At 47.6% G+C, this 12,140-nt stretch overlaps 1 protein-coding gene across 1 annotated transcript; it reads left to right on the forward strand.

Annotated features, from left to right (window-relative positions):
• The first annotated feature begins 3,642 nt into the window (after nucleotides 1-3,642).
• On the forward strand, nucleotides 3,643-11,792 carry LOC140740126 (endogenous retrovirus group 3 member 1 Env polyprotein-like). Its single transcript, XM_073069058.1, has 2 exons — nucleotides 3,643-4,390; nucleotides 9,275-11,792. Exon 2 carries the CDS (start codon nucleotides 9,567-9,569, stop codon nucleotides 11,235-11,237), a length of 1,671 nt encoding a protein of 556 aa, XP_072925159.1. The 5' UTR covers nucleotides 3,643-4,390; nucleotides 9,275-9,566; the 3' UTR covers nucleotides 11,238-11,792.
• Nucleotides 11,793-12,140: the final 348 nt, after the last annotated feature.

Below are 12,140 nucleotides of genomic sequence, written 5' to 3' on the forward strand. Positions count from 1 at the left end.
TAGAAGCAGAGAGAATGATGTTGGAGCAAAATTACCAGTAGTTAGTAAAATTGATGTTGGTGCCATCAGGTTGGAAGCTTTCATGACGGAGTTTGTGGTGTTGCTCCTCCAACCTGACAGTGGCCTCATCATGGAAGTAGAGCAGATCATAGACCGACCTGTTGGAATAAGAATGGGGATTGAAATTAAAATTATTATCCACCAGGAAATTCTGCTTTTTGTGGCTGGAGCAAAGGTGCTTAACAAAGCGATCCCCCAATAGACAGTTTTAGGCACATATACAGTATATAGCTAGGATGTCTAAGACTTTTACACAGTACTGTATCTGTCAATGTGGAGTGGAGAGTGAATTTGGAAATATAACAGGAGCAAAGGACTCCAGCACCAGCAACAGCAACCCAGGGCATATTCAAAACCCGGACTCCAGCACCATCACCGCGTGTTCCAATGGCCATGGATTCGCCCCGGCCATCGATCTCGGCTGCCCCAGTGACCCTGGGCATATTCAAAACCTGTACTCTAGCACCATCACCGCGTGTTCCAATGGCCATGGATTCGCCCCGGCCATCAATCTCGGCTGCCCCAGCGACCCTGGGCATATTCAAAACCTGGACTCTAGCACCATCAATGGCAACCCAGGGCATATTGAAAACCCGGACACCAGCACCATCAACGCGAGTTCCAACGATCATGGACAACTTCAAAGCGATTGCGCAACCACCGACTGCGACTCCAGCCTTGAACTCCAGGCCGGGTCTTCACATGCTGTGATTGTGACTCCCGTCTCCCCTTCCCCCCCCACCACTCTGCAATCCCCTCTCCCTCAGATCCCATCGTCAGCTCCTGGGCCCTCAGAGGCTCCATCTTCCTCTCAGCCCAACCCTTCCCTCTCCACTGACATAACCAGCCTCCCTCCCACCTCTGATCCCATCTCTCATCCGTGCCGGGTATTTACCATTCCCTCCGACCTTCAACTCTCCGAGGCAGAGCACTCTGTCCTCATTAAGGGAACTCACCTTTGTCCCCCTTCGCCCACACCTCAGTGAGTTCTGCGTACGCCATGAAGCTGAACTCTTCTTCCGCCGGCTCTGTCTCCGAGCTTACTTCTTTGACAAGGGCTCTCCTACCCCCATCGATGACCTCTTCTCCCATCTTCAACGCTCCTCCTCTTCATGGACACCCCTCTCTGGTCTTCTGCCTGCTCGGGATCTCTTTATTGCTAATTGCCGACGGGATATCAACCGTCTCGACTTCACTGCACCCTGTTCCAATTTTAATCTAACTCCTTCCGAACGGTCTGCTCTCCGCTCCCTCTGCACCAATCCCAACCTCACTATAAAACCTGCTGATAAGGGGGGAGCTGTTGTTGTCTGGCATACTGACCTCTACCTGGCCGAGGCATAGCTACAACTCTCTGATACATCCTCTTATTTGCCCCTTGATCATGACCCCACTAAGGAGCACCAGGCCATTGTCTCCTATACCATCACCAACCTTATCAGCTCTGGCGATCTCCCATCCACTGCCACCAACCTCATAGTTCCCACACCCTGTACTTCCCGTTTCTACCTCCTACCCAAGATCCACAAACCTGCCTGTCCAGGTAGACCTATTGTCTCAGCTTGCTCCTGCCCCACTAAACTCATTTCTGCATACCTTGACACTGTCTCATACCCCCTTGTTCAATCTCTTCCCACCTATGTTTGTGACACTTCTCATGCTTTGAATTTTTTCAATGATTTTAAGTTCCCTGGCCCCCACAGCCTTATTTTCACCATGGACGTCCAGTCCCTATATACCTTCATCCCCCACCCGGACGGTCTTGAAGCTCTTCGCTTCTTTTTGGATTCCAGACCTAACCAATTCCCCTCTACCACCACTCTCCTCCGTCTAGCAGAATTAGTTCTTACTCTCAATAATTTCTCCTTTGGCTCCTCCCACTTCCTCCAAACCAAAGGTGTAGCCATGGGCACCTGTATAGGTCCCAGTTATGCCTGCCTTTTTGTTGGCTTTGTGGAACGACTGCATTGGTGCTGCCTCTTGCACACATGCTGAGCTCGTTGACTTCATTAACTTTGCCTCCAACTTTGCCTGTCCTCAAATTTACCTGGTCCATTTCCGACACCTCCCTCCCCTTTCTTGATCTTTCTGTCTCCATCTCTGGAGACGGCCTATCTACTGATATCTACTATAAGCCTACAGACTCTCACAGTTACCTGGACTATTCCTCTTCCCACCCTGTCTCTTGCAAAAATGCTATCCCCTTCTCACAATTCCTCCGTCTCTGCCGCATCTGCTCTCAGGATGAGGCTTTTCATTCCAGGACGAAGGAGATGTCTTCTTTTTTTAAACAAAGGGGCTTCCCTTCTTCCACCATCAACTCTGCTCTCAAACGCATCTCTCCCATTTCCCACACATCTGCCCTCACCCCATCCACCCACCACCCCACTCGGGATAGGGCTACCACCCCACCAGCCTCCAGGTCCAACGTATAATTCTCCGTAAATTCCACCACCTCCAATGGGATCCCACTACCAAGCACATCTTTCCCTCCACCACTTACTGCTTTCTGCAGGGATCGCTCCCTACGCGACTCTATAAACTGAAGGAAGATAGAGAAGTTAGCCGGAAAAATGTGAAATATGAGATACCTGGTATAGTATACTGTAAGTGAAGAGTAAGATATTCAAAATGGATAATTTTAATGGGGTAATGGGATACTTGAGTATTGTCAAGGATACTTGACAAATAGAATGAGCAAAAGTGCATCAGATAGAGCTTGAGGAGGACAAAAATGGTTGGAATGTGGTATTTAGGAATGGAGTGATTACAGGCTGCTGTGTTCTGGATAAATTGATTGTTGTGAACAGCTGATGTACCAAGAACACATAATGGGCTGTTATAGAAGATGAATCTCACAGTACTGTGGGAAAATATACAGAATTTCAGTAGTAGGGAGAGAGATGTGGAAAAACAGCAAGGAAAGTTTGTAAAACTAGCTTAACAGGCAGAAATCCAATATTTGCTGTGGTTTGACAATGAGCTGCCAGTGAGGGATGTTAGTAGATCTAGGTCAGAGGTATGGATAGGAAGGAGGAAGGGAGAAATATCTTCAAAGTCAAACAAATAGCTTTAGTTTTATCAGTTTTCCTGTAGATATTGAAGTAAACTCCATTCTTCATGATAACATCACCTAGCACCATGGAGATAGTGAAGGATAAAGGTCTAACTATAGAGCCATGGAATGCACCATTGTTCGTCGTAAGTAATGTAAGTAAAGTCATTGACACCAAACTCATTCTTATACAGAATCAGTTAAAATGGATCTGTATTCCCAGAACTACCTTGGAGATGATAAACAGAGCTCATGCATTTGGGGGAAAAGAGAGCTGTTGAAGAATCAGAAATGGAATCAGGTTTATTGTCACGGCCATATGTCATGACGTCTGTTGTTTGGTGGCAGCAGTACAGTACATCATCATCATCATCATCATCATCATTATGAGCTGTGTTGTATGATGGGGGTGATCATGGTCTCATGACCATGATTGTACTCAGTGAATCTTTTGACAGAAGTGGTTTGCCATTGCCCTCCTCTGAGCAGTGTCTTCACAAGCATGGGTGACCCCAACCATGATTGTAAGAAGAGAAAGGGTTAAGGTTAGACTGTGCTAAGATCTAAGCTTACAAAACATATGCTGACACATTGCTAAATAAGGATATAAGATTCTTGCAAAACTGTATAGGTACAATCTGTACCTTGTGGTAATCATGAAGAACTAAAAAGGAGTCATTGAGCTAGGAGCTGAGAGCGGAGGTGGATGGAACAGATGGAGATAAGCTGTACTCTTGTGGCTAACTCCAAGGCCGATAAGTGTTTGAAAACTTGGCAGACATGGCTCTGCGGATGGCTAACTCCAAGGACAGAGGATATGAGAAAATGTGTATGTGACCCCCGAAATGTACAAGCCTGTGGGGAGGGGGAGAGTGGAGCTGACTATGAATAATTGTAGGAATGATACAGCAACTGAGGGACACGTGATAACCTACTTGAAACTGTATAAAAGGAAGTGAAATGTAATGCTCTGGGCTCAATACTGCTGGAGCAGTTTTGGGTCCGACTCTGCAGACTCGTGAAAAATAAAGCTTTGCCGCTTTGCAGTTTGCTGAGACTCATGGTGTGAGTTATTTCTGACAGCTGGGGGTCTCGTCCGGGATCCCCACTCCGGTCGTGGAGGGCGAGAGGAAGGACATCGGAGAAGGTGCACCCTGCCGAGTTCGGCAGTCCCTGATTCCTTGCTCGTCGTCTGAAACGGCTTGAGCGAGTGAGATCCGGACAGCGCAAGGCGGCAAAGCAGGGAGGAAAGGAGACGGTTCTACGGCACACCGGGTAAGTGAGACTAGCTAACTGAGATCTAGGTGGGTGTGACCGGGTAAACTAGGTGTGACGACACCTAGAGTAAAAAGAACCGGGCCGGGAAGGGAATAATGGGAGGGGGAAGCTCAAAGGAAGAGGAGCCGGAGAGTTCGGGTTTGTTCCCGAAGGTACCTCCTGATAGCCCCCTCGGTAGAATGTTTGCAGGATGGGGATATGGACGAACAAAGGGAAAGCAGAAAAAGAGAATGGTAGAATATTGCAAATTATGGTCCAAACAGCCAATAAAAGGGTCCTCGGTATGGTGGCCACCATTTGGGTCAGATGAGGATTGGGTTAGACAGGCCTTAAACATATATGTAAACTCTAAGCCAAATGTAAAAGAAGAAGAAAGTGAATACGCCTCTTGCTGGGTTTCGGGGCCAGGAGACTCAGCCAGAAGTTACAAATTGGAAACAAAGAACAAGGAGAAACCTCCTTGGGAAGTATTGAATCATTTACCTCCGCCTTACGTGCCCCGGCCTGAACAACCGGAGGCGGCTCCCTCTGCCCCCCTCCAACCGGACGATCCGGCACGGGAGGCGGAGGCTGAAAAGGAAAAAGAACGGGAAGAATGGGCGGAAGAAGAAGAAAAACGAAAAGAGGAATACGATGAGTGGTTAGAAAAAGAAAGGAAGAAGTGGGAGGAAGGGAATCCACCACAATCAGGACCCCCCTTTATTATGACGCGCTCCCGGACACGACAACGGGTGAAAAAGGAAGAGGAGCCCAAGTTATGCCCCTTAAGGGAGGTCCCGATGAGTGGACCTGATGGGGGAACGGGGTATGTGAATGTTCCCCTGACCAGCACTGAGGTAAGAACCTTTAAAAAAGAAATGAAGAACCTCCTGGAAGATCCGATGGGACTGGCTGAACAGTTGGATCAGTTCCTCGGGCCTAATATATACACCTGGGATGAAATGTATTCCATCATGGGGACGTTATTCTCAACCCAAGAGAGACAAATGATAAGACAAGCGGCTATAGTTATGTGGGAGAAAGAAAAGACTACCGAAGGGGCACCTAAGTTTCCCCTCACGGAGCCAAACTGGAACAAACAGACTCCTGAAGGACGAGGAAACATGAGGGATATGAGGGAATTCCTGATCAAGGGGATAAGACAAGCGGTCCCCAAGGGTCATAATTTCAATAAGGCATTTGGAAGTCATCAAAACCCCGATGAGACCCCAACTGACTTCCTGGATAGAATTCGGAAAAATATGCAACAATATGCGGGGGTAGACCCGGAGACGGAGGTGGGGCAACAGTTAATCAGGGTAGAATTTGTATCAAAAGCTTGGCCAGATATTCGGAAAAAGCTAGAAAAGATAGAGGACTGGAATTCAAAACCCTTGAGCGAATTACTGCGAGAAGCACAGAAGGTGTTTGTAAGAAGAGACGAGGAGAAACAGAAAAAGACCGCTAGGATAATGGTTCAGACAGTACAGCAAGTAACCACAGAAAACAGGGAAAAGAGGGGAACGTGGTCAGACCGAGGCAATGGCCAAGAACCAGGAAGGAAAACGCGAAGGACTCTAAGATGCTTCCACTGTAATGAGGAAGGACATTTTAAACGGGAATGTCCTAAGTATCGGCGAGAGGTCAGGTCATATGCCATGATGGAGGACGAAGACTAGGGGGGTCGGGGGTTCCTACCCTTGGGGAGAAGAAACTATCGACAGGAACCCCTGGTAAATCTGAAATTAGGTCCCCAAGGGTCAGACACAACCTTTATGGTAGATTCGGGTGCTGAAAGATCCAGTGTAATCCAGATACCTCCCGGCGCCCGAACAGGAACAAGAGTAATGAAGGTATCCGGTATCGGAGGAAAAACGATACAAGTGCCCATTGTGGACAATGTGGAAGTCGGATATGAAGATAGGGCAACAAGGCAAGACCTTCTCCTGCTGCCCTCGGCAGGATTCAACCTATTAGGAAGGGACCTGCAAGTGCAACTGGGCATTGGAACAGTGCCGAACAATGGAGAAATAATAGTAAAATTATTCGCATTAAAAGAAGAGGACGACCAGAAAATAGAGCCTGAGGTGTGGTATAGAGAGGGAAATAGGGGAGGATTGAACATCAGCCCTCTACAGATCACCTTGCTACCGGACGGTCGCCCAGTAAGGAGGAAGCAGTATCCCATTGCGATGGAAGGAAGAAAAGGGCTGCAGCCGGTAATTGAAGGGCTGATCGCAGATGGACTGCTGGAAGAATGTATGTCGCCATATAATACTCCCATCCTCCCGGTGCGAAAACCGGACGGGACTTATCGGATGGTACAAGACCTGCGGGGTCTAAATGCAGTAGTCCAGACCCGATACCCGGTAGTACCCAACCCGTACACCCTGATGAGTAAAATCTCCCCTGACCATGAATGGTTCAGTGTAATAGATCTAAAAGATGCTTTCTGGAGTTGCCCGCTAGAAGAAAGCAGTCGGGACATGTTTGCGTTTGAATGGGAAAATCCTACAACAGGGCGGAAAAGACAACTCAGATGGACGGTCCTGCCGCAAGGATTCACTGAGTCACCTAACCTATTCGGGCAGGTCTTGGAGCAAGTACTAGCGGAATTCCAATGTGCTCCAGAGAACCAACTGCTACAGTATGTGGATGATTTATTACTATCCGGGCCAACACAGAAAGGGGTGCAGGAAGATACCATCAGATTACTGAACTTCCTAGGGAAACAGGGGCTACGGGTCTCCAAGAAAAAGTTACAATTCGTGGAAAAGGAAGTAAGGTATCTGGGACACCGGGTCAGTAAGGGACAGCGAAGCATTACCCCAGAAAGGATAGCTGGAATAACAGGGATGTCGCTACCTCGTACCAAGAAGGAGATACGACAGTTCCTGGGGTTAGTGGGGTATTGTCGAATCTGGATTGAGAATTATACTCCCCTGATGAAATTTCTGTATGATAAACTCGGGCAAGATGAGCAAACAGTAAAATGGACAAAGGAAGAGGAGCAAAAATTCAACTATATCAAGGGGCAATTGATCCGTGCTCCGGTGTTAGTCTTGCCAGCCCTGGAAAAACCATTCCAGCTGTACGTCAACAATGCCGAAGGAATGGCCCAAGGGGTACTCACCCAACTAAGAGGAGGAAAGCGGCAACCCGTGGCTTTCCTGTCAAAAATGTTAGACCCGGTATCGCGTGGATGGCCCACCTGTATCCAAGCAGTGGCAGCGACAGCGGTATTGGTAGAGGAAGCCCGGAAACTAACCTTTGGAGGGAAGATCACAGTGCATTCTCCCCACTCGGTCAGCACCCTACTAGCCCAGAAGGCACATCGGTGGCTCACTGACTCCCGCATTCTAAAGTACGAAACTATACTGATGACCGGAGAAGACCTAAACTTCGCAAAGGATTCCAGTTGCAACCCAGCCCAGTTCCTCTATGGAGGACTAGAAGAAAAGGAGTCAGAACACGACTGTATTGAATTGTTGGACTTGCAAACAAAGAGCCGGGAGGACTTACAGGAAGTTCCCCTGGGAGAAGGACAGGAATTGTATATAGATGGATCCTCACGATGTATTGATGGAGTACGGCACAGCGGATATGCCATCATTGACGGAGAGACTGAAAGAATAGTGGAGTCCGGGAGATTACCGGGAAACTGGTCGGCCCAGTCATGCGAATTATACGCACTCCAGAGGGCTCTGAGGATATTGGAGAAGAGGATCGGAACAATATACACTGACTCTAAGTACGCCTATGGGATAGTACATACCTTTGGGAAGATATGGAAAGAAAGAGGACTGATAACGGCCAGAGGAAAGGGACTGGCACACGAGCAAATGATAAGTATGACATTGGGAGCCCTGGCCCTACCAACTGAGATTGCGGTAGTACATGTACCCGGACACCAAAAAGGATCAACACCTGAAGCAGTAGGGAACCGTCTAGCCGATGGGGAGGCCAAACGAGCAGCCGTTGAAGACCCGATCCAACTCCTGACCTTGATACCAGTGAGGGAAGGACTTACTAAACAACCTATGTTTACCCAAATAGAGATTGATAGCATGAACCAACTAGGAGCCCGAAAAGACACTGATGGTAAATGGACGGTCCCGGATGGGAGACAGGTACTAAATAAGGAAGTAACCCGCAACATCCTCCAACAGTTGCACCATCAAACCCACTGGGGAGTACAGGCCATGTGCGACACAATTCTGAGGGACTATGTATGCAAAGGAATATACACACTGGCCCAGCAAGAGATAACTGGATGTCCGACGTGCCAGCGGATAAACAAGAAAGTGATGCGATCCACTCCAAGAGGTGGCCAGCCACTGGCCATGAGACCGTTCCATAGAGTCCAGATCGACTTTACCGAACTACCCTCAGTGCAGAGATGGAAGTACCTGTTAGTAATAGTGGATCATTTTACCCACTGGGTGGAAGCATACCCGACCACAAAGGCCGATGCGCCTACAGTAGCCCGAATACTACTAGAAAACATAATCCCCAGATATGGGATCATGGGGTCCATAGACTCGGACAGAGGGACACACTTTGCCTCCAAGACGCACCAGTTGATTTGTGATGCATTGAGTATCCAATGGAAATACCATACCCCGTGGCATCCCCAGAGTTCGGGACGGGTGGAAAGGATGAACAGTACCTTAAAGGTGCAATTGACCAAATTAATGCTAGAAACCAAGTTACCCTGGACTAAGTGTCTCCCCATCGCCCTGTTAAGAATCCGAACAGCACCCAGGAAGGATATAGGAATCTCCCCCTATGAAATGCTGTTTGGACTCCCGTATTGGAATAAGGTAGAAGGGTACCCCACGCTACAAGGGGGTGATATTTTTATAAGGAACTATTTACTGGCACTATCTCGTTCCTTTGCAGAACTGCGGAAGAAGGGTCTCTTGGCCCAGACTCCGCCGCTCGACTTTGCTTTACATCAGATCGTGCCTGGAGATTGGGTTCTGGTACGGACCTGGAAGCCGGAGAAGTTACAACCACAGTGGGAAGGCCCTTTCCAGGTCCTGTTAACCACCGAGGCGGCCGTACGAACAAAAGAGAAAGGGTGGACCCACGCATCCAGAATAAAGGGACCAGTTAAGCCTGAGGGACACACGGAGTGGACCTGTGTTCCCAGTGAAGAACCGTTGGTGGTGAAACTGAAAAGGCAACAAAAATGAACTCAATGTGGACTGTTACATTATTGACTGTAATATATTTAATTCTGTATGTGGGAAAAATAGAAGGGAAATGTGACAAGTGTAGGAACCGAGTTTTGGAGAAAGGAAAAGAACGACCCGGGGCCCTTGTGTCACATTCACATGTAAATGACCAATGTTATGGAAAAGAAAAAGAGGAATGTGAAGAGGGAGGAATAAAATATACACTGAGAAAGAACAGGGGATACCCCGGTGGATCAGTGAGAGAAGAAAAAGGAGAAGGGAGAAGTTGGAGTGTACGAGAAAGTACATGCCCTGAGACAAAATGGATATGTGAAAGGAAAGAAAAAGGAAGGGCAGAGTTTGGTGGAGTCAGAGAAGAATGGGGAACCTATGGAAAAACAAGACCGGAAATGAAGGAAAACCTGTTTATAGACTTAGCAACTCGAATAGCTACAAGTTTAAATGTAAGTGACTGTTGGGTTTGTGGGGGACCCCACATGAGCGAGCAATGGCCATGGATAGGTGAGAGTTTGAGTGTGTGGGAGCTATTGGCTCATGATTGGGATAAGAAAAGGACTGGGAGGACGCAAGAATGGAAGTTAACAAACTATCCGGAAGGACAAGTATGTGTAGAAAGAAAAGGGAAGGTGAAAGTAGGAGAAAGCCCATGTCAGAGTATAAAGTTGGCTAAAACAAAAAATAATGCCACTTGGTGGCCCGAGGAGCCGACTTGGTACATAACTAAAGGGGCAAAGGACAATTGTACGGCTATGGGAAACAATTCGGGAATCTGGAATTGCAGTGGGCATAACCCGTACGAAGGAATTCCCAGTGTTTGGAAAGCCTGGCGGAAAGCAAAGAAAGGAGGATTTGTTCCAGAAGGTCTGTTCTGGATTTGTGGGAATCAGGCATACACCAAATTGCCGAAAGGATGGGGAGGAGTTTGTTTCTTAGGCCTTATAAGGCCAGAGTTCTTCCTCCTACCCCAGGATGAAGATAGGGAATTGGGAATCAAGTTATTTGACTCACTGAGAAGGGAGAAGCGGGAGATAAAGGTGGGAGAATGGGGCGACGAGTGGCCTCCAGCACGCATCATTGAATATTACGGACCAGCAACTTGGGCCCAGGATGGGTCATGGGGTTACCGAACCCCGGTATATATGTTAAATCGAATAATACGCCTACAAGCTGTAGTAGAGGTGATCACCAACCAAACCGCATTGGCTCTGGAATTGCTGGCTGAGCAGCAAAGCCAGATGAGAACAGCCATATACCAAAATCGATTAGCATTGGATTACCTATTGGCCTCCGAGGGAGGGGTCTGTGGAAAGTTCAATCTGACAAACTGTTGCCTAAAGATAAATGATAATGGAAAGGCAGTGTTGAAAATATCCGACAAAATTCGGAAGTTGGCCCATGTGCCAGTACAAACTTGGAGATCCTTAGGGAACCTGAGTTGGCTGGATAGTCTGCTGGGAGGAAGCTGGTGGCGAATAGCCCTGTTAATATTTGGCGGAATACTCATAATGATAATCATATTACCATGCTTAATACCCTGCTTGAGAGCATTAATAACGCGAGTAGTAGTACAGGTAATGCAGCCAGGGAACCCAGTTGACCCGGCTAAAATGCTGTTGCAACGAGGCAGAGAACTGGAAGAGTGGAATCCCTGGACAAATCCTTAGCACACTCTAAAAAGAAAAAGGGTGGAATTGTAAGAAGAGAAAGGGTTAAGGTTAGACTGTGCTAAGATCTAAGCTTACAAAACATATGCTGACACATTGCTAAATAAGGATATAAGATTCTTGCAAAACTGTATAGGTACAATCTGTACCTTGTGGTAATCATGAAGAACTAAAAAGGAGTCATTGAGCTAGGAGCTGAGAGCGGAGGTGGATGGAACAGATGGAGATAAGCTGTACTCTTGTGGCTAACTCCAAGGCCGATAAGTGTTTGAAAACTTGGCAGACATGGCTCTGCGGATGGCTAACTCCAAGGACAGAGGATATGAGAAAATGTGTATGTGACCCCCGAAATGTACAAGCCTGTGGGGAGGGGGAGAGTGGAGCTGACTATGAATAATTGTAGGAATGATACAGCAACTGAGGGACACGTGATAACCTACTTGAAACTGTATAAAAGGAAGTGAAATGTAATGCTCTGGGCTCAATACTGCTGGAGCAGTTTTGGGTCCGACTCTGCAGACTCGTGAAAAATAAAGCTTTGCCGCTTTGCAGTTTGCTGAGACTCATGGTGTGAGTTATTTCTGACAATGATCAATGCTCTTCAGAGATTGTCTTCCTGGCGCCATCGGTCACATAACCAAGACTTGTGATATGCACCAGCTGCTCATACAACTATCCACCCCAGGGGTCCCATGGCTTAACTGACCCTGATCAAGGGGCTAAGCGGGTGCTACACTTTGCCCAAGGGTGACATGCAGGCTAGCGGAGGGAAGGTGCACTTTACATCTCCTTTGTTAGAGATGTATCTCCACCCCGTCTCCTGTAGTATGGTATAAGACACCAAAATAACTGAAAGTTAAAAAAGTAAATTAAAAAGTGAATCACAAGAAAATGAATTTCAGG

Source organism: Hemitrygon akajei, chromosome 2, assembly GCF_048418815.1.
Source record: "Hemitrygon akajei chromosome 2, sHemAka1.3, whole genome shotgun sequence".
NCBI lineage: Eukaryota > Metazoa > Chordata > Chondrichthyes > Myliobatiformes > Dasyatidae > Hemitrygon > Hemitrygon akajei.

Excerpts from the sequence above, each read along its gene's own strand:
- LOC140740126 (XM_073069058.1), top strand. The coding sequence starts at position 9,567 with ATGAACTCAATGTGGACTGTTACATTATTGACTGTAATATATTTAATT.